A 23,045-nucleotide genomic window follows, 5' to 3' on the forward strand; every position below is an offset into this window, starting at 1 on the left:
TTTCTTCACTGAGGATTTTATCCAGGAGAAACCAAATCACACATACAAGACACAAATGGAACAAAGCAGATGGTTTTTTAAATGCTTTATTAACTTTTAACTAGTATCTATAGTAAGTAAGTATAATTGAGCTAAGTTTGGTGTAGTCACTGGGCAAATAAGACATTTCTGAAACCTCACAAAAGAGTGCAGTGTGGAGACTAGAACTAGTTGTGTCCTCTCTTCACAGACTAGTCACCACAAGCAGCGGAGGACATTCTAAGAGCTTTCACTGCTGCTCCACGCACCCTAAGAGGGGAGATGAAATTCCAGGACATCCGCAGTCACACGGTACCCAGGAAGCTGCAGGTAGGATGGCAGCACTTTAATTCCCGACCTGGGATGGAAGTGTGCGGCATGGTACGATAGTGCTGCATGGCCCAGAGCTCACATTTTCTTTACTTATGAAGGTAGTTAATTTGCTTTGCTTTTTAAAAGAACTAAGAACAGTATAGATTAAAATGAAGGTTTGTCAACAAGCATAAATGTAGAACTAGTATTTTAAGATTGAAGCCAACAGCTATTTTAGTTTGTTAAAATACTTTTCACGGCCTCTATAATGTGTTTGGTACTAATTCCAAACATATCCAGCAATTCACTGGACTTCCCACTCCGAGGCACTCCTTGCACTGCCAGGCGGTGAACCAGGATGTCAGGCTCCATGGAAACAGCTGCACAGACAGCCTCCCCGATGCCACCTGGGGGAAGCAAGGAATGTTAGGCTCTGCTTTGGAAGCAGCTAGTCAGCCTTAATGCCCCATGACATACAGGGCTTTGAATTTGCTGGTTCTCAGAGAAAAAGACTTTTCATTAGTACTGATTCATGGAAGCAGTCACTCACTCCCTGACTGACCAGAAGAATTCTCATTCTAAATTGCAGATTTCCAAATTGCTCACAGCCCCACCTACAGTAGGGGCTCTCTCAACTAGAGCTTCACAGATACAGGGGACTGTGGAGCTCAGATACTCAAAGCTGTCAGGAACCCAAAAACAATTAAAGGTAACAAATGAACTGTAAATAAAAGAGCAGCTGGCAGACCTGAGGTGACCAGCTTCAGAAGGGCCACTTGCAACACTGGCCCTCAGGTGGCGGGCACATGGGCAGTGAGCCGGTGCATGTCCCCTGGGTCAACGCGACAATTTCCCTACTGATAATGGTGGTCCCTGTGCCTGGACGGTTTGCACAATAGGGTGGTTTACGTGGAGCACCTGCTCTCCTTTGGGAGTGGGGCATTTGGTATGGCACAGGGGGCCCACGTGACCAGCTCCCAATAAAACCTGGGGCGCTGGGTCTCAGGTGGGTTGATTCTCTGGGTCTGTAGTGACACATTTTTCACTGTTGAAGAGGGAGAGTACCTGGCAGGCCCCTCATGGGATTGAGGGAGAGAGGAAGCCTGAGGCCTGGGGTTCTCCACCCCTGACCTGTGTCCTCTGTCCTTGAGGGTCCTGAGGGTGCCCTTTCCTGTAAAAAATCTCAGCCATGAAGGTACTGGGAGTGCTTCCAGAGACTCTGTGGATCTCAGGCATACCCTTGAGGCCCCTTACCTGCCCCACCTAACGTTCCCAGGCCAAACACTGCCCAGCCTCCTTTCTCTGATACATACTTTTTCTACATTTGCTGTGTTCTCTGATTGCAAGACACTCTTCCCATTTGGGGGGGGGGGGCAGGAATGGAAACTATTAGTCATTCAAAACTCAAGAGCAACTATGAAGCTCTTCATGAACCCTCCCTGTTTACAATGCCAAAGCTGAGTTAGACGTTCCTTTGTGCTGCCACTGAGCCACCCAGGACCAGGCATTGTGCTGAAGACACACAGATGAGTATGGGCATGGGCCCACACTTAGAGAGTCAGTGTAGGTGGGCGAGACCCCCCTAAGCTAATACACTTGCAAAAAGCAGTAGTAAAAGTTGTTGAATAAGTGGTTGGGTAATTTGGAGATGATGGCCAGGAGCACGGGGTGCCTCCAATCAAGGAAAACACAAACACATCCTGCCAAAGCAGACTTTGAAAAAGACATACCTTCCGGGTGGTGATCCTCCACTGTGATAATTCGGCCACCTGTGCATTTTGCATTGGAGATGATGGTGGCAGCATCCAGGGGCTTAATGGTAAATAGGTCGATGACACGGACAGAAATATCTGGAGAACAGCAATAATGAGCTTGGTATATGAAGCAGCAGACTTAGAATAAAAAGACCAATCGGCAGAAGAGGCAGCCCCCAAGTCCTACTTCTCCCCAGCTGAAACGTCAACATTTAGGGGGAAAAAACCTCCCCTAGCTGGGGTGGCTCAGTGCACTGAGTGCAGGCCTGTGAACCAAAAAGGTCGCTGGTTCAATTCCTGTCAGGGCATATGCCTGGGTTGTGGGCCAGGTCCCCAGTAGGCGGCACTCGAGAGGCAACCATACACTGTTTCTCTCCCTCCCTTCCCCTCTCTAAAAATAAATAAAACCTTAAAAAAATAAAAACTCCTGACCTTCTTTGGAAAGATCAGCAGCAGCTGCTAGGACTTCATGCAGAGTGACTCCAGCTCCAATAACTGTAACCTTGTCATTGACACTGTGGCAAATGACCTGGTATTGCACCCGCCAAACAAAAATGTGGTTACTATGGTCAGAGCGCATCTCAAAGCAAAAGACATCACTACATCACTCTTCCCTGATCCTACCAACTTCACTCCTTAATAATTCACTACGAAAAAGTCTAAATCAACACATGGCAACATGCTTTTTGATTAACCCCCTCTTCATATGTATTACAAATTCATGTACCTTTCTTCATGGTTTCAGTGCCAAATTACTAAGTTATTACAGAATACATACAAAATGACTCTTTGTAACAAAGAAGGTGGGTATCAAACTTGGATCTGAAAGGCAGAGAGGGTCAGAAGCGAGTTGTGTGGTCTATGTACAGCTGGAAGGTTGCCAGTCTGATTCCCAGTCAGGGCACATGCCTGGGTTGCAAGCTAGGTCCCCAGTTGGGGCATGCGAGAGGCAACCAATTGATCTTTCTCTAGAACATTGATGTTTCTCTCTCCTTCTCCTTCCCCCCTCTAAAGATACATATTTGTTAAAAGAAGAGCATTAATAACTTCCTAAAAAGTCATATAAGAGTAGGGCATAAAACTTTCCTATGCAGTATAATCTCTTGCTGCTTACCGTGAACCCTGAGCAAAGCACACCTTCTCTGATCCTTGTCTGAAATACAGGGCTGCTAACAATCTGTGCTTCTAGGGCTTTTGTGAGAATGCAGGAGATAGAAAGTGCACAGAATGCTACCCATGAACAAAAGGCCTACAGGTGAGGCCACATTCAATGTGCAAAACCCATCTCAGGGCCACACAATGGCTGGCAGCAAGATGGTTCATGTTCCCTTTATTCCCCTGGCTCTGAATATGCCAAATCGGAACTTCACAGATCTATTATTCCTTTGAAATGGATTCTATTATTCTGTTTAGCTTCAGGCTGTGATAAGTTATAGCCAAGCAATACAAGTGCCTTCAAGTTGTACTGCTTATCTTTGAAAATTTAATAGTGAGAGAGTCTCCATTTTGGAAAGGAGAAAAGTTCAGTTCTGGCTGATACCAGTAGAATGTTCCTTCTGGAGGAAAAGCAGGCAAAGGTCACAAATGTTTTTCTAAAAGCTAGAATACAAAAAAGATAAAGCCTTGATTGTGCAGATACCTAGTTCTAGCTTTAAAATAGTTCTCTGCGTGTGAAATGATACAAGAGGACATTGGAGAACTTAAGCCCTTACCTTGGCTTGTCCAATCCCAAAATTGTCTTGTGGGGTGTAAATAACATCAGTTTCTGGGCGGTTGGTTCGAATGTAGCATATCCCCTAGGGTATAAACAAAAAGCAGAACTATTAGAAAGTCAAACTCAATTTCTAACTAATAAACCTTTAAAAAAACAATGGGGAGGAGGAGAACTGAACAGTTCCTTTTACTAAAATAAAGCATACATTTTGAACCAAGGGATAAGCACTTACAACTACTGGCAAACTGGTCAGGTATCACCTGGTCGGGTTACCACTGAGCCAGGCAAAAGCTTATGTAGGACCCTGGTGGATGCCCTCCGTGGCAAACTTTCCACACTGTCACATTCACTGATTTAAAAAAGCTTTCTCAGATACATACCGACCTGTCTCCACAGAACATAAATCCAGGGCAGGAGCACTGGTTCATGTTGAATAGAAAGGTCACAAACAACACAATGCTAAATAGTTAATTTTTCCCACAATAGCTTGTAATGCTTCAACCTTAGAAATACCTTCAACACTGAAATATAAAATGACTCGGTATTTTCCCAATGAGAAGATAAATACATTTCTATCAACTTGAACACATACACAGAAGTGTGTGTGTGTGTATATATATATATATATATATATATATAAAAGCAACTATTCTTTTTTAAAAAATTTATTTACTTATTTTTAGAGAGAAGAGAAGGGTGGGAGAAAGAGAGGGAGAGAAACATTAATGTGTGGTTGCCTCTCACGTGGCCCCTACTGGGCACCTGGCCTGCAACCCAGGCATGTGCCCTGACTAGAAATCGAACTGGTGACCCTTTGATTCGCAGCCCCCCTTCAATCCACTGAGCTACACCACCCAGGGCCATATACAGAAGTATAAATAAATAGTCAAATGTCTGAAGTATTCAATTTATGAAACATATATAAATCATACATCATAAACTATTTAGAAACTTAACTTCTGTTCATTCCCATGTTATAAATCAATCCTATTCAGTGTTTTTTTTTTAAGATTTTGTTCATTTATTTTTAGAGAGAGAAGAAGGAAGGAAGAAAGGGAGAGAAACATTGATGTGCAAGAGAAACCTAGATCAGTTGTCTCTCACATGCCCCCAACCGGGAACCTAGACTGACCCAGGCATGTGTCCTGACTGGTAATCAAACTTGCGACCTTATGGTTCACAGGCCAATGCTCAATCCACTGAGCCACACCAGCCGGGCTATTCAGTGTTTATTGAGGTAAATTTTACCTCAGTGGAGCACTCCACAAATTCTAACAAAGGTATACACTGCATAACCAACACCTGAGTCCATATTGCATTCATCTGCCCAGAAAGTTCTTTTGTGCCTGTCCTGTCATTCTGCCTACCCAAGTTGAAATCTCTGTTCTTAATTGGTCACCACAGCTCTATTTTGCCTTTTTTGAACTTCCTAGAAATGAAATCCTCCAGCGCACATGAGATCACTCTGTGTAGGCACAGGCATAAAACAACTTCCAAGATATAGTGTACAGAACAAGAGTGTGAGCCCACATGGGTTTAAAAAAGGTCAAAGAAACACATCTTTAACACACTGCAAATGCTTAGAACAGAACTTCCACAATCTACCCCAACTGTGCCCGGAGTCACCTATGTAGGGGCGTGGGCAGGTGCAGGGCTGGGTGGTGGGGAGAGCCTGCTGACAGATAGTTGCAGTGATTGGAAAAGTGAAGATTACATCCTCTAGATGCCCCTGCAGCCGGATCCTGGGCAGGAATTATGTTGTGTTCATCTGATGTCCTTGTGAGAGACTTCAGGAGGGGCAAGTGGGGCAGACACCATACTCTTGCCCTTCTGCACTGTTAATGAGTGATCCTGGGGGTTGTGTGCAATGGAGTCCCACCAGCCACTCACCAGCCTTCTGGATATCACAAGGTGGTGGCATGGGGCATGTCTAAGGCCAGCACCTGACAGCTCACTGCTGGAGCCAATTCATTCAGCCCTGCCAGAAGTTCCCTGCCTCAGAGTCCCAGACTCCCTCTTCTTGCTGAGTCCTGGCCAATCTGGGCCCATGAGGTGGTGGGTCAGCATCCCTCTGCACTATTTGTCTTGGACTGTGTTCTTGTTTTATGTGCTTCAATCACCTTTATTGGGTAATGGTTGTATTTTTAAAAGGAATCCTACAACCAAATCTATTACCTTTATGCTGAGAAAAAATAACAGGAAAATTCCAACCATCAGTACCAAACCAGTAGCAGAGCTCAGAAGCATTTTCAGTCTGAACCAGTGTCCCCTAAAAATACCTTGGTATTGGCCGCCAGGAACACAGCATGCTCTGTAGAGATGGCGTCACTTGGATAGAAAATGGTGCAGTTGGGAATGGCTCGGAACATGGCCAAATCCTCCAGCGCCATCTGGGAGGCGCCATCTTCACCTGAGAAAACAAAGCCACAGCCCAACAAAAACATGAACAAGACCAAGAAGCCAGGACATTGTCCTCTGCTCGATAAACAACAGCTCCTATGGCCACCAAGTGGGGGTGAGGGGCACAACTGTAGCAGAGTCCTACAAAAACCATCCAATTCTTATGCCAATATAATGACTTGTAATAAGTTGCCACACATCTATCTCCCTTGAGACATTACTGCGACACCCCAGGTTCAGCTAATTGACCTTCCAGATCAGCAAACAGTGGTCCCTTTTTGGTCTTGACTAGGGGTGTCCCAACCTTTTGGCATCTCTGGGCCACAGTGAAAGAAGAGTTGCCTTGGGCCACACATTAAATACACAATCACTGATGAAAAATGATGACCAAAAAAAAAAAAAAAGGTTTTATGTAAATTTACCATTTTGTGTTCGGCTGCATTCATATTCATCCTGCACCGCATGTGACCCATAGGCTGCATACCCCTGTCCTTTGACCTTTGCCAACCTCTGGTACTTGGTCACTGCTACTGCTGTCCAAAGTAACTTGATGCTCTTCTCCTTGAGCACAGGTGGCCAATTTGGCCCATCAAGTCTGTCCCTGTCCCCTTTCTCCTTATGAGGGTCCTCTCAGGCTCTGTTCTTCCTTCTCTACTCTTTTATCTTCTCCATCAAGGGACTGGGGTTTTTAAAGATTGAAGTGTTCTTATTAACTTCTTAAGGCCTTCAAGGTAGCTGAATATAATATACCTTGGGGGCACCCTTGGGGCGCTATTGTAATTAAGTGGGCCTTAGGGTTTGTTTGGAAACAGAGTTGCTGGCCTGAAATGGTGTAAAAATAGAAAGCCCAATGTATACCATGGTATCCTACCTCTTCTAGCTAGGAAGGGGACTGTCACTGTGCACACTGCCTTGCCTGGGATAACTGTTCAACCTCAGAACACCTAGTTCCTCTGGGTTAGACCCAGAGCCACTTCTCCACTTAGCTGATTATTTTGAAAATTTCACTCCACCCAGCTTCGGGCAGAGACCCCCAATTCCTAGGCTCTCTGCCCAGGCCAGCCCTGAAATGTTGTTCACTCTACTCTCCTCTCACTCTGCTCTCCCCATGTATCTGGCCCATCCAGAGACTTCTTAGCTAGTGTAGTTCTCCCAGGGAGTCCCAGAGATGACTCCCAATTGTTCACTTCTGGCCCTCCCCTCCAGCATTCTAAGCAGCAAAGGTAAGCTGTCACATCTACCTGGGGTTCCTGCCCCACCACAGGCACATCAATCATCTCCATCTTTCCCAAGTCCTCGTATTTGTCACTCATGACCCTGACTCCTTGATGTTTCCCAGGCAATTTTGGACCCCTCCATCTCTCAGCAACATGACTTCTTTCTTCAGACTTTCTCAGATTCACCCTTATTTTCTATCCACTGCTAATGTACACTGTATTTCAACCCTCTTCCTAGATTTCCTATTTCCAGTTGTTTCCACCAACTTGTCCTGCCAGGTTAATACCCCAAGAGTGATGTCTTCCTCAGCCTCACTCCCCAGTGGCAGGGTTCTCAAAGCTTCCTATTCCATCCCACCAGGCTGCTCCACCCAGGCAAAGTCCTGCAGGCTGTGTTCCTCACTTTCCTGTGCCCATGACCAAGAGCAGAAAAGGATTCTGTAATGCTGGGATGGCCCCACTCATACCCAGTATGTAGCTTGACATGTAAGAAGAACTTAGAACAGATTATTATTTCTCAATGACTGCAAAAGTGGACATTTTACAGTAATATCAAGAGACTAGTCAAAAGTTACCCAAAGCATCTAGAATTCGTAAAGCACAATGTGGTTTTTAAAAAAGTGGTTACAATCAAACGTTATGAAACCCTATGTACACTGGAGATTCAGTCGTTCAGGTATTAATCTTTCTCTGTAAAGTAGAAAGGCTATGGAGAAGATGGCACTGAGAACTCATACCAACAGATATCCCGCAGTGGGACCCAACAATGTTGATGTTGCTTTCAAAGATGGCTCCCATCTGGATCTGATTAAATGCTCGGGACAAAAAGGCAGCGAAGGTACTAACAAAAGCAATGGTCCGACCACGGATGGCGCACCCCAGTGCCACGTTCACCTGTAATACCAAGAAGGTGAATCAGAACACTCCTGGACATGGCCCCCATGACCCTTAACTGTCCCCCTTTCCTCTAATCCAGGGTATAGTGCATGGTTCCCAGGGTAACAACCCTGCTCTGCACACCTCCCTGCCTCACCCCACCCACCCCAGGCACATACCCAGGGAAACCCCAAACCTGGCAAACCCAGTGTCCCCTGAGCACTGCCAGAAATCATAGGAATTGACCTTGTTCCTCAAATACAAAAAGGAAAAGCTTGGGACACCTATGACCACCCCCCATTCCTCATGAGTCTCCTTCCTGTCCTCCTCTTCCCAAACCTTCTGCACACCTTTTCCCCATCCCTCTCACATAGTATCCTCACCTTACACCTCCTGGGGAATGAGAGGTGAACAATGGAGGTTCTCCCATCTGCCCCAACTGGCCTTTCCAACTGTACTGCTAGGAGACATGGTGGCCCTGCACCTAACTAAGGCCCACTCATCATGCTGAATCTTCTCCCCTTATTTTCTCAAGGGTATCTCTGTGCAATTATCCCCTCCCTCCTGTATTCAGTCAATTTTTCCCTTTCTCTTGGGTTTGCTCACCATTTGAGTATTTGCTGCTATCTTCCATCTTCACTCTCCCACCTCCACCTTTTCCTTCCCCTCCACAGACTGCCTGCCCTTCATCTATGTTCTCCAACTTCTCACACTGTCCCTCCCTGGCCTCCTTTGGCTAGCCTGTCATCCCTATGAGGGACTCTGAAGGTGCCAAATGCAAGAGTTCGCCTGATCTGTTTGCACTGCATTTGACCTCTCAGCAGCATTCCACGAGACAACTCCCCTCCCCCAATGGATGCTGTTGCTCCTGCCCCTGCTGGATGGTGCACACCTCTTTACCAAGGCTACTGGACTGTCCTGGGGCTGTCACACCCTTCCACATTTGCCCCCTCCACTGGGAACTGGCATGAGGTCTTGGCCCTGCAAAAGCCCCATATGATTTGGTCCTTGGTGACCTTTCTAAACCAATTTCCTTCTGTATTCACCACACTCCTGTCACTCTGCCTTTTTTTCTGCTCCCCAAACATCTCAAATTTGGGCCTGCTACAGAGATAGCTGTGCCCAATGCTGGGAATGCCACATTCCATATCTGTGCATGGCTGTCTCCTTGTCACTTAAGTCTCAGCTTAAATGTCAGCTCTTCCAAGAGGCTGTCCCTGATTGGTGCTAGTCACATTCTCACTAGCTATCTATTTAACCTGGGCACTGAATATTACCTGCTGGCTTCTTCTTTACTAGTTTTCTTCCAACTTTAAGAACCCATCAGTAGATACAGAGCATACGATTGATGACTGAAGGGATCATCAATGAGTTGGGGAGCAAAGTTTTGATAGGAGGCTTAATTCTGAAAATTACAGATTGCATTTTTTTCCAGCTGGAAATAGCTTAATGAGACTCATAGAAAAATGTGAATATTCTTACAATCGTGATGACCTACTTTACTGAACAGGAGCCTGAAATTCCAACACTGACAGGGCCCAGGAAGCACCATGAGTGAATGAGCAGGCTGAGAAAAGGGTTAGGGGACACATCCCATCTAAATGGCTCTAGCTGACTGAGGGAATGCCATCCCAGTGTTGCCAGATTCTCCCATTATTCAAGAGAATCCAGAAATTAATACTGTATATAAAATCTGATCTTTAAAAGCTGGCAACTACTTCAAAAATCTGTAAATACTTGTTCTAAATAAAATACCTCTGGTGGTCACATGAAACCTGTTGGCCTATAGTTTTCCAGCCAGTGCTGTTTTTGGCCTCTGAAGTATGAAGACAGTCCTCTGCACTGCCACGGAGCTTTAGAAGTCAAGGTGTTTACTGGCATTAACTCCTTTCTTTCTTTGAGAAGTGGGGTGTGAAGGTGCGTGCACAAGCAGAAGAGACTCCCTGCATTATCATCACTCCAGGGAGAGATGAAGCACAGATAAGCAGAACAGCTTTATCTAAGACCACATCTCTACTGGCATTCTTGAGGCTGCAATTAGCACAACATTTGAGTATCTAGGGTATATTAGGTCCTGCAGTACAGTGAAGAGACAGAAATCACAGTCTTTTGTAGCTCTCTCAACCTACTGGTCTCTGTGTGGTTATAGAATTGCTTGGTTGTGAGCTGGGCAAAAAGAACAAGGCTACCTAGAGCTAGTAGGGAGCTCAGGATGCTTTGGGCCTGGAGCCCTAGAGTCAAATGGTTGTCACCTACTAGGACAGGGTGCTGGGCCATCTACCATGCTCCTCCTAGCAGTTCTGGAAGCTACCCCTCAGACTCTGTCCAGCTACTCTCTACTTGTTTCCCTGAAGACATTTTTTTCTCCAGTGCCTTTGCTTTTATAAATGAAAAGGAAAACTACAAGGTAGGCTGGGCTTCCTGTGTCCAGTGAGCCACTGTTAATCAATGAGAAGGCCCAAGAAGGGCGTTTATAGAATATATACCATGTTTTGCTCGGCAATAAAACACTCGATGAAGCGTTCAGCATGCTCCTTCTTGAACATCTCAGAGAAGGTCGAGTTCTTGGTGTCACCATCCAGCACAATGACTCTCTCATTTGCATGGCCCAGCTTAGCCAGAGCCAAACCACATGCTTTACGAGTAGCTACCTGGAAAAGTCAAACAGCAGAGTTTCTTAGAATGGATTTAGAAGGTGAAATTTTGTAGAATTGCAAATTGTCATCTATCAAAATGAAGAAAGCAAATTTGTGATTCACCAATAATCTCTTTTAGGATCATAAAAATGGATTGCTAGCCAATCTTGAATCTATATGTGGCTTACTTGTATCAATTTTTCAAAAATACATTTATTCTTCTGTACCATTTGTGTAGTTTATTTAAAAATTCGAGCCCTGGCTGGCATAGCTCAGTGGACATAGCTCAGTGGATTGAGCGCGGGCTGGGAACCAAAGTGTCCCAGGTCTCTCTTTCTGTCTCTCTCTGTCTCTCTCTCTCCCCCCTCCCTCCCTTCCCTCTCTAAAAAATAAATAAATAAAATAAAAAATTTTAAAAAAATTCAAATTTACCAAAATGTAAATGCCTCTAACTTTTCAGCTATCAAACTGATAATACTCACTGCAAAAATGAAAATATAGAACTTCAGAATCCTGATACCAAAAATAAAGAATTCCATTAGATTATGTTTGAAATTGGACTGAATTTATGAGTTTAGGGGAGAACTGACATCTTTACAACATTATTTCTATTAAAACAAGATTTGGCGTTTCCTCAAAATGTTCAACATAGAATTACCATGTGACCAAGCAATTCTACTCCTAGATATATATGCAAGAGAAAACTACATCTATATAAAACTTGTATACAAATGTCCACAATAGCATGATTCACAACAGTCAAAAGACAGAAACAACCCAAATATCCATTAATAGATGAATGCATAAATAGAAATGTATGGTATATCCATAAAATGGAGAACTGTACATGCCACAACATGGATGAACCTTGAAAATATTGTGCTAAATGAAATAAGCCAGACACAAAATTCACATGATTCCATTTATATGACTACCACTTCCAAAGTGGAGCTGACTTCTCTGCCAGGTTAACAAGATGTTTTTGCCATTAGCTATGAAGAGGACTCCAGGTTTAAGATAGCTAGATTCAGAATCAAACTGAAGTATTTCACCAGTCCTACTTTGTTGTATAAGAGGTTAAAAAAATGAATTTTCGAACTGCTTTTGTCTCCCATGCATCAAAACAGTAATTTGCCCCTCCCTAATATTGATGAAATCACCCTAATTTCTAATTTGCTTATACTTCTTTTAATGTACTAATGGAGTTGGGATTAGTGACCGTTTTATTTAGAATTTTTACGTTAATAGTCATAAATGAAGTTGGTCTCTAATACAGCTTTATCACATTTTGTCTTCACAAATGAATTGGAATGATAGATACGTTTGCCTTTCACCATATTCAAGAAGGTTTGAAATAGCCCAGAATGACTCATTCCTTTAAGGTTAAAAATAAATCATTCTTGTAACTTGGTGAGCTGATTGGCAGTTTGGAGGTATAACTCTTAAGACAGTTTTCTCATTTTTTCCTACAGCCGTTGATCTACTTAAGTGTTTTGTATCTTTTTAAGACAATTTTGGTATTTTATGTATTCCTAAAAAATTGTCCCTTTTTTTAAACAGGTTTTCGTGTCAATTACTATAGCATTACATAGTTTTCTCATAATTTTCTGAATGTTTTCTGCATCTATGGTTATCTCATCTAATGACTAATTTTATACATTTATGTTATCTTTTAAGTAGACCTAGCTAATGGCTTCTCTACTGTATCAGTAATTCAGAGAGGCAACTCTTAGATTTGTGTATTAATGCACCTTGTGTTTTAATTCATTAATTTTTTCTGAACTGGCCTGCTTTAATTTTTCATATTATTCAAAATATATACATACTTCTTTTTTAAAAAGATTTATTTATTTTTAGAGAGGGGAGGGAGGGAGGGGGAGAGAGAGAGAAAGAAAGAAACATCAATGTGCGGTTGCTGGGGGCCATGGCCTGCAACCCAGGCATGTGCCCTGACTGGGAATTGAACCTGCGACACTTTGGTTCGCAGCCCGCACTCAATTCACTGAGCTATGCCAGCCAGGCTTACATACTTCTTTTAAAAAATGGAAAGTTCCCTTAATTCCACTTTCCAGAAAAAAAACACACTTATATTTGGTGTCATTATCTCTAAACTTTTAAATGTCCTTTACTAATACATGCTGCTCCCTTTCAACATTTTCTTTACAAAAATAGAATTATATGTTACTTTGCAACTTTAAAAACTTTAATAATAATTTGGGTGAGTTCTTAGCTTTCTTTTAAAGAAGATTTTATTTTTTGAGAGAGGAAGGGAGGGAGAAAGAGAGAGAGAGAAACGACAATGTGTGGTTGCTTCTTGAGTGACCCCTGCTGGGGACCTGGCCTACAACCCAGGCATGTGCCCTGACAGGGAATCAAACCAGCAACCCTTTGGTTTGCAGGCCGGCATTCAATCCACTCATCCATCCACACCAGCCAGGGCTATCCTTAGCTTTTTGCTGGGTCATTTCCAATTTTATCATCATAACCAATAATGCAATCAACATTCATTCTGATAGATGTATCTGTACACTTGCACAGATGTTTCTGTAGGACAAATTCCTCTGAGTTTGAGGGGTGTGAACAGTTCTAGTGTTGCCACATATTGTCAAAGTGTCCTTTGTTAATATGTGCTTTTTCCTTATTAACTCCTTTTTCTGCTTTTTCATTTGTTTTCTAATTTCTTGAGTAGTCAATTCATTTTAAACCCATATTACCAGGCCAAGAAAACATAAGCAACACTCAGAATGTCCCCAAATAAATAAGGAAAATAAAGGTCAGAAAAAGTTTTCTTCCTCCCAGGCTCATCACCTTGTTTCCTTAAATCCCAAAGACTGCACCTATTTTGGGTCTGATGTAATTATACAAGAAAGTAGGATATAAAAATGATAAAAAATGAGAAGATCTTATGTTCAGGGTTTCATGCCTAATTTGTTTTCTCTTTTGAAGAATTGGTCTTTGATGAATTAGCCTGCTTCCATGTGTAATCCAGGGAGTAAGTTCAAAAGCTCAGCCCAGCCAGGCCCCCATCCTTAGAGCAGGCAGAATTGTCGTGCACAGTAGACTGCTAAACCACAAACTGAGTTTAGGAAGCAAGCAAAAGCTACACAGCACTGGACACCAACAGGTAGCAAATGACTGAAAAAAATTCAGATGTAAATTAAGTTTGAAATCAAATAATAAAAATCAGAGATAATAAAAGAGAAGGTAAACCCATCTTCATTGCTCATAACCTTTAAATGTTACACCATCTAGTAACTGATTCATCCATGGAGAGCAGAGTAAGTGAGGAGTCCTGTGGATTTAGTAAGAAAAGAAGAAAACAAACCTTGCTTACCTTTTCACCAACTTGGTAAGCAGGTGGAGAAGTCATCTGTATGTCTGTGATGTTGACTTGAGGCGAGTCTTCAACAGGGGGTTTTGGTTCAAGATGTCTGTTGGTCTCTATCTGGCTCTCAATTAGTTTGATAATCGCATCTGCTCTTTCTGTTGGCATTGGCCTTCCATGCCAACTTTCTGCATCCTCAATGCCTGCAAAGGAATAAAAGATATTCATTCCATAAATACTTCACAAGCACCTGTTGATATCCTGATATCAATGATGTCAGCCAAGGACTCATAGGAGTAAAAATCTGGCATAGTCTGAGACAAGATGGGAAGCTACTGAAGGGTTGGAGTGGGGGAGGTGAATGATAAGACCTGTGTTGTAGAAAGATCACCACAGTAGCCCTGTGGGGACTGGCTTATGGAAACAGCAGTTAGAGAGAGATGGCAGGGGCCTGGGTAGAAGAGAGGGAGAAGACTGAACAGATTTGAGATATACTTCAAGGGCAGAAATCAGAATTGATGGTGAACTGGGTATGGGTATAGGGAGCATATAAGGGAGGGGAAGAGGCAAGGACAGTACCCAGGTTTCTGCCAGAAGCAAATCAGTCAAGTGGTCATTTCCTGAACTGAGGATACCAGAGTAAGACTGTACTTTGAGAAGTCTTAGAACAGTTTTATTCTAAAATCTCTATACTAAAACATACCAGGAATCACACCCTTTGCAACTATTTATACTTGAGATGAACAACTCCAGGTGTCAGTTCTGAAATCTGCAAGACGACTTTCAAAACACCTTCCTTCCCTAGGCCCTCAATTCCACAGCTCCCTTTCCTGGAGGCACCACTTTACTAGTTGCCTGTGTTTTCCCTGATACTTTGGACACAGGCAAGCATGCGTATGCCTGTGTGTGTTCACCCTTATTTACATATCTGCTCATGCACACAGCAGCACCTCCTCTCTCTGCACTCCCATGGAAATCGTTCCCTGCCAGTCCTCTAAGTGGTAAGACTACCCTCCTACCCACTCCCTCGTGTAGGCAGAAAATCACCGATCACTTGCTGGGGATCTGGGCTTCCCCTCCCACCCTAACCAGACACACTATCTATAAAAGTCAAGGAACAGCACATTATTTCAGGCATAGTCACTGTGCACTAAGTCAGTTGTCTGCCTGGCCAGCCAGAGTCTCCTGACTTGTCTTCTGCGCAGAGAAATGTTTTTAATAACCCCAAGCAGAACAGAAACACTTGTTTACTTGGCATGCCCCGGCCCTTGAAGGTCTTGGCAATTACAGCAGTGGGCTTGTCCTTCACTTGAGTTGCCTGCCAGAATACTGCACACAATGTCTCAACATCACGGCCATCCACCACATAAGTATTCCACCTGTCAACGGAAGAGAAGGCCAGGTTACAAGGTGGAGGGGCAATGGGGGAGACAGAGGTAACATAAAACAGGACAGTTACCCAAAGGCTTCACAGCGCTTCTGATAGATGTCTATGCAGTTCTCAATGGGCAAGACGCCACTGCGGCCCAGGCGGTTCACATCAAAGATGGCTATGAGATTATCCAGACTGTAGTGGGAAGCAAAGGCCAATGCCTCCCAGACGGAGCCTTCCCAAGACTCACGGTCTCTCAAGAGGCAGAACACCCGGTAGCTGGGAGAAGTCAAAAGAAGTTTAAGACCCTGCTCAGATCTCTTCGTGGCCACTCAAGCAAATATATTTCACTGAGAGAAACAAAGGAACAGACTGAGGCAGCCGCTTCAGATCAAGTTCTTAAGACTATTTTCCTTGTTCATCCTGTCCAAACTCAACATCTGAGGAAACACAGCTTTAAAAACTTGGATCTGCCCTGGCTGGTGTGGCTCAGTGGATTGAGTCAGCTTGTGAACCAAAAGGTCGCCAGTTCCACTCCCAGTCAGGACACATGCCTGGGTTGTGGGCCAAGTCCCCAGTTGGGGACCTGTAAGAGGCAACCCATCAATGTTTCCCTTGAACATTGATGTTTCTCTCCCTTCCACTATCTCTAAAAACAAACAAACAAACAAACAAATAAATAAATAAAAGCTTGGGCCCCACAAATGGATTTTACCTTTGGCTAGTTTATACTCATTCTAGTTGTAAAGGCTTTTTCTAGACTCTTCTGCCACTTCTCTGAACAACCAACAAGAGGGAATGGGAAGAAAGCAACTCCCTTAAACACCCAATCACTTACATATATAGTTTCTTACACTACCACCTACCTGTGACCTTACAAATTTACTGACAATCAAAACATTCTACTTCAGGAGCAGATGTTCTGTTGGAAATGGTGAACTCCTCCATAGTAGAAACATGGAACATTTATACCAATAAAATGTAACCCAGACCCCACAAAAATGCAGCATAGAGACTAACAGAGGCAATAATAAGAAATGAAAAATGTTAACGGGCTTATGGGAAATGGAGCAGGGCAGCTGTCTGAACAGTACAGGAAGCATGAAGTGCCTCCAGAGGGGCCACCTGGGCTGGAACCAGGGACTGAGGGGTTCTGGACTCAGGCATACGGAGGAGTCACAGAAGAAGAACATGCATACTACCAATACAACCTACTCAACAACCCCCAGTGCCTTGTCATTGCCTTGCTCCCTTTTCAGTAGCAGCTTGGTGCGTGCCCATCTTCAGAAAGGTGGAACTGCTCCAAAAAAGAAACCTTTGACTATTAATATTTAGGGGTTCCCAATGCAAAGGCAAATGTGCCATCTGTTCACTCTCTAGTAAAACTCACTGAGACAGGGAGAACAGGAAGATGTCTTTCTTAGGAAAGACTAGAGTCCTAATAAACTGGTTTCTGTACTGCAGGCAGCTCTTAGAACCCAACCAAAGATTCTAGAATAGGTTCCAGAAACACAATTTCTATACTGCTTGAATACTTGGTAATCTGAACTTTCAAATAATCACTATCTTCCCAACTAAGCAGCCATAAATAGGGCCAAAGTGCTGGGGGTGACATGGGGACAGTCAAGTGGTTTCTGGGTATGCAACTTACCTGGCCTTGTCAAAGTACTTGCCAGTATATGCCATGCCGCATGCAGTGCCCAATCCTTGTCCGTACCATCCGATTGCCATATCAAAAAATGCCAGTTGCTGTAAGAGAGGCTATCAAATGAACCTATTTGCAGCTGCAGGACACAGGTATCAGGAAGTTGAATATCAGGCCAACTTCTGGTACTGAGCACAGGCTACTCCTCAGAATGGCCCCTTCCACCCTGTGGGGTGACTTCTTCTTCACTACACCCATATGCACCCCAAGTCACAGATCACAAAGACAGGGAAGCCATAGATAATTGACACACTGACACGTGTCAGGCTTTGGGAACATAGCTTGGGAGGCTTTTCCTCCACTCTGCAGCCTAAACAGAGCTCAAGAGCAGAGCTGAAAACCTAAGCAAGAACTTGTGGCCTCCCTTCTCCTCCATAGCCATTCTCAACACAACTGTCAGGGTAGCCTGTTAAAACCCTAAGTCTGCGCATTACTCTCTGCCAAAAAATGTCCAAGGTCTTGCCATCTTGTGCCAAGTAGAACCCAAGTTCTTGCACTGGCCTGTCCACTCTGGCACCCCCTCACTTCCTATTCTCCCTCCCACCACCCTGGGTGCCCTGGCTTCTTTGCTGCCCCTTGAACACACAACAGACTGGGCACACGCCTACCTGAGGGTCTTAGCACTTGCAGCTCTCTCTTCCCCAAGTGCTCAGTGCTCATGCCTAAACAAATGCACAGCTGACTCCCTCACCCCTTCCAAAATTCTGCTTGAATGGCAGCATCAAGGCCTTCTTGGACCATCTTTTTCAACTAGTGCCCCCTACCCCTCAACCTCCATTGGATTCAGGATGCTCAGCTCCATCTGACATGCCAGCTATCTATTACATGTGTTTCTTGTCTGCTCCCTCCTGCATTTAAATGTCAGCTCCAATCAAGCAGAGGTTGGTGTGTGTTGTCATTACCATGGAGGGGTGCTTCTTAGTCTCAGGTCCCTCTACCTTCCCACTCTACCCTACTACTACCTTTCTCCACATGCTCTATGACCCCAGAGACTTCCTCTCCATTTTGCTTCTCTATCCCCACAGAATTGTCCCACTGAAGTTTCTCCTGATGTCATCTCTAGCTCCATCCTTTTCCTCATGGCTCCTATATCTTACTCCTGTAACAAGCCCTGGCTCCCAGATGTCTTGCATGCCGTTGGACCCAGCCTGGGGTATGCACTTAGACCAGGGCTGTCAAACTCATTTTCACTGGGGCCACATCAGCCTTGGGGTTGCCTTCAAGGGCCGAATATAATTTTAGGACTGTATAAGTGTAATTACTCCTTAACTTCAAGGAGTTGAAATTACATTTGGCCCTTTAAAGGTAACCACAAGGCTGATGTGGCTCCTGGTAAAAATAAGTTTGACACCCCTGACTTAGACCAACCCTGTTTCTCCCTGGCTTTAAAACAGGGACAAGTGAAACTACTTCAATGCTTTACTTAATGGCTATGATGGAGATGAGAGCCCTCCTAGGGGGGCAGGAGGCTGTAGGATTGATTGAGAAGGTTGGTGGGGCAAGAACACAATGCTGGCATGGCATAAGTGTCACCACATGGATTCCCTTCTCTTCTTCAAGAACCCTTATGCTGTAGAGGGAGCCACAACTGAGGGTACCAACAGCTAAAATAAAGATGCATACAAGGAGTTACGGACACCCAGAAAAGAAATACTTCTCTTCTGTGTTCTCATCTTTGTTCCAGCATAAAGTGTGCCTCAAGAACAAGTTTACAGAAGGGCCTTTTGGTTACTTTCCAGGCCTGCTTGGCTGGAGAAAACAAAAGAGCTGACAAAACAAAAACAAAGGCCTGGAGGGGGGATGGGGGCATTGTAAGCCTCCCCTCCCAAGCCTTCAGCACCCTGAGTAAGGGAATCCAGGCACCTCAGTCAGTGACACTGCCAGGTTTTAGCAGCTGTGCTTGTCTGTGTTAGACACGCGCATTGCAGGAGCACTGATTGTGAAGATCCTGGTTCCTCTGCTTGTACTGGAGTCCATTTACTCCATTCCCAGCCAAAGCTGGATTACAAAGCTGGAGAAGATGGATTACACTTCTGTGTATTTCCTTTCTTTCATTTTTTTCTGATTAAATCTGATGAATACAAAGTTTGGCAACTGAACAGTGCCCAGGCTGCTACTGCATGCCAGAAAGCCTCTTTATCCCTCTAAGGCCAGTGACTCTGATTATTTGACAGGACAGCAGTGGATATGGGATAGTCTAGGCACCTTTTCTTTTACTAAACCAGAGATCTAAATACTCATACTGTTTGTACACCTATATTTACTTGATTTTTATTGTAAAGAAAGTTTAAGCTTATAGGAACATTTTAAGACTAGTACAATCATGTCCCATATTCTCTTCACCTAGATTCACCATCTATTACTAATAGACCACTTCTGCAGCATCTCTTAATCTTTCTATGCACACTCACACATTTTGTTTACCTTTTGCCAAACCTCATTTGAGATTATGTTGCAGATACCAAGACAGAGTCGTAACTACAACCCAAGATACTTCGGCCAAGCCCATATTCTGACTTTTGTTTTTAAACTCCTTTTGCTGCCCAGATCTGGGGTTTGTTTGTTCATGGTGCTCTATCAGTTAAATTTTAAATGATTTGCTCAGGATGCAGCAAACTTTCAGACTAGCATTGAAGAGTTACACATTCTTACTAGATAGACCTTGTTTTTAATATTCCCTTTCTTTCCCATTCCCCAATGTAATGAGGTACCTGGTACTATACCTAGTCTAATGAGAAAGTCCCCCATTGGTGTCAAGTCAGAACTACAGAGAAATGGAAAAGAAATGGAAGAAGTAGAATGTCCCTCCAAATCCAACTCAATTTTCCTCCAGCTCAGAAAGCTGGATTCACTAATGTTGCCCACCTCTATCCAGGTGACAGAGGATGGGAGCAGCATGACTCTGCCAAGGGGGGCTTTACTGCTAGGTGGTATGAGGTAGGGCACACCAAAGGAAAGGAAGGCCAGTCACCACAAGTCATCCTTCCTACCACACACTCCTTACTAGAACACCTTTTAGAGCTTTACGAGGTACTATGGTCTGTTTGTGTCCCCCCCTCCCAAATCCCTATATTCAAAACCTAATGCTCGAGGTGATAGTATTAGGAGGTGGGGGTCTTTGCGGGGTGATTGGGTCACAAGAGCAGAACCTTCAAAAGTGGGATTAGTGTCCTTATAAAAAAGGCCCTCCATGTGAGGATACAATTAGAAGTCTGTGACCAGGTACAGGGCCCCTCACCAGAACGTGACCATGATGGTGACTTGACCTTTGACTTCCAGCCCCCACAACTGTGAAAGATATTCTATTGTCTATAAATCACCCAGTCTTTGGTATTTCATTATAGCAGCCCAAATGGACTATGACATAAGGCAAAGAAAGGGGAACCAAAAAGATAAACAGAGCCCATTTCAGGCCTTGTTGCCATATGGTGGCTTTAAAAATGAGTTTAAGTGAGCATCTGAGCAGGCCCTGGGCTCCCATGCTTGCTTACTTTACAGAGGATAAAGCGGTCATTGTTTGGGTTCTCCGGGTCCTCCTCTTTATATCTCATGACGTGGAATAACAGCACAGACATGATCTCAGCAGCACTGCTACATGATGTAGGATGGCTGAAAGACAGACACAGCACAGGTCATTTCTCACAAGTGACTCTCCAGGGACACAGTACATGGAGAGGCTTTTCAGCACATGGTCTTTGCAGACCGGCAGCAGTCATTACTCCCAGCCCTGGAAGAATCCAGTCAAAAGAAAGGGATGCAGCACCACTGCCTCCCAACGTCAAAGCTTTTAAGAATGCCTTAAGGCCCAGGAACCTCACAACTTTTCTCCCTGTGGAGAGCAAGACCTCCAACACCAGTCGCCTTCTCTCAATGGAGTCCCTGTGTACTGGGGGCAAGTTTACCTGGTGATTCCATAAGCACTTGGACATTCTTCCACTTGTTTAAATTTATCTGTATTATCACTAGTCAGAAATGCCATGAAGCAGAAATAAACTCATGCATATATGGTCAACTAGTATTTGACACAGGAACCAAGAACTCAATGGAGAAAGGACAGTCTCTTCAACAAAGGGTGCTGGGAAAATTGGATATTCACATGTGTTAAAAAAAATGAAACTGTACCCTTATATTACAACACCCACAGAAATTAACTTGAAATGGATTAAGAGTTAAACATAAGACCAGAAAGCAATAAACTGTTAGAATAAAACACAGAAAAGCCCTGGCTGGTGTGGTTCAGTTGATTGAGTGCCAGCCTGTCAACTGAAAGGTTGCTGGTTTGATTCAGTCAGGGCACATGCCTGGGTTGCAGGCCAGGTCCTCAGTTGGAGGTGTGCGAAAGGCAACTGCTTGATGTATCTCCCCCTTCCCCTCTCTCCAAAAGCAAATGAATAAAATCTTTGAAAAAACATAGAAAAAAGGCTCTTTGACATAGATCTTGGTAATGAGCTTTCGGATGTGACACCTAAAGTTCAATGAACAAAATAAGAAATTAATAAAAATACACCAAACTAAAAAGTTTATGCAAAGAAAAGGAAACCATCAAAAGAAAAAAGAAAAACACAACCTGGCATATGAAAAACATAGTTGCTTATCTGGTAAGGGGTTAATATCTAAAATATAGGAAGAATTCACACAACTCAATAGCACCCCCCCCAATATTCCAATTAAGATGGTCAAAGGATGTGAATAGACATTTTCCCAAAGTTATTCAAATGGCCAACAGGTACAAGAAAAGGAGGTACATTACTAATCATAAAATAAATGCAAGTCAAACCCACAATGAGATATCACCTCCTATTATGTTAGAATGGTTATCATAAAGACAGACAAGAGATAGGTATTGGTGAGGATGTGGAGAAAAGAGAACTCTTGTTCACTGTTAGTGGGAATGTGATTCTGTGCAGCCACTATAGAGGACCTTCAAAAAATTAAAAACAGAACTACCATATGATCCAGCCATTCCACTTCTGGGAATACATCCAAAGGAAATGAAAACACTATGTCAAAGAGATAATGACACCCTTATGTTCATAGCAGCATTATTTACAACAGCTAAGACATGGAAACAACTTAAATGTTCACAGAATGGATAAAGATGATGTGGTAGATACATACAATGGACTATTATTTAGCTGTTATAAAGGAGATTTTACCATTTGTGATAACATGGATGGACCTTGAGGACATCATGCTAAGTGAAATAAATCAGATGTAGACAGGCAAATACTATGTAATCTCACTTATATGTGGAATCTAAAAACAAACTAATAAAAAACAGATCATAACATTTGTGGCTACTAATGGTGGGGGTTGGGGGAGAGGAAATTGGAGGTAGATGGTCAAAAAATACAAACTTCCAGTCATAAGATAAATAAGTACCAAGGATGTTTTAAGTAAATTCACGATTATGTGTTGGGCCACATTCACAACCATTTTGGGCTGCATGTCACAGGCCACAGGTTGGACACCTCTGCTTACACAATGGAATATTACTCCATGGTAAAAAAGGAACTTTTTATCACAACATTGATGGACCTGTAGACTATTAGGCTAAGTGAAATAAACCAGTCAGTGAAAGACAAATACCACATGATCTTGCTTTTTATGTGCACTTTAACAAACAAAACAAATAAGCCAAATATTAATAGAATCAGAAGCCTAGAAATATGGAATAGACTAACAGCTGTGAGAATGGAGGAAGTTGAAGGGATAT

The 23,045-nt window shown here is 43.5% G+C and overlaps 1 protein-coding gene across 1 annotated transcript; it reads right to left on the reverse strand.

The window, feature by feature from the left end:
- Positions 1-70: 70 nt before the first annotated feature.
- Positions 71-20,939, reverse strand: TKTL1 (transketolase like 1). The gene is made up of 12 exons (XM_028523002.2): positions 20,821-20,939; positions 17,276-17,373; positions 15,712-15,903; positions 15,504-15,631; positions 14,262-14,455; positions 10,778-10,942; positions 8,153-8,309; positions 6,078-6,208; positions 3,797-3,880; positions 2,517-2,613; positions 2,061-2,180; positions 71-737 (listed from the first exon to the last, which is right to left on the reverse strand). The coding sequence occupies exons 1-12, from the start codon at positions 20,902-20,904 to the stop codon at positions 565-567; spliced, it is 1,623 nt and encodes a 540-aa protein (XP_028378803.2). The 5' UTR covers positions 20,905-20,939; the 3' UTR covers positions 71-564.
- Positions 20,940-23,045: the final 2,106 nt, after the last annotated feature.

This window comes from Phyllostomus discolor, chromosome X, assembly GCF_004126475.2.
Source record: "Phyllostomus discolor isolate MPI-MPIP mPhyDis1 chromosome X, mPhyDis1.pri.v3, whole genome shotgun sequence".
NCBI lineage: Eukaryota > Metazoa > Chordata > Mammalia > Chiroptera > Phyllostomidae > Phyllostomus > Phyllostomus discolor.

Coding starts and splice junctions, on each gene's coding strand:
- TKTL1 (XM_028523002.2), bottom strand. CDS start 20,904: ATGTCTGTGCTGTTATTCCACGTCATGAGATATAAAGAGGAGGACCCG. Junction 15,632..15,711: donor AAGCGCTGTGAAGCCTTTGG/GTAACTGTCCTG, acceptor TTCCGTTGACAG/GTGGAATACTTATGTGGTGG. Junction 14,456..15,503: donor CAAGGGCCGGGGCATGCCAA/GTAAACAAGTGT, acceptor ATTCCTTTGCAG/GCATTGAGGATGCAGAAAGT.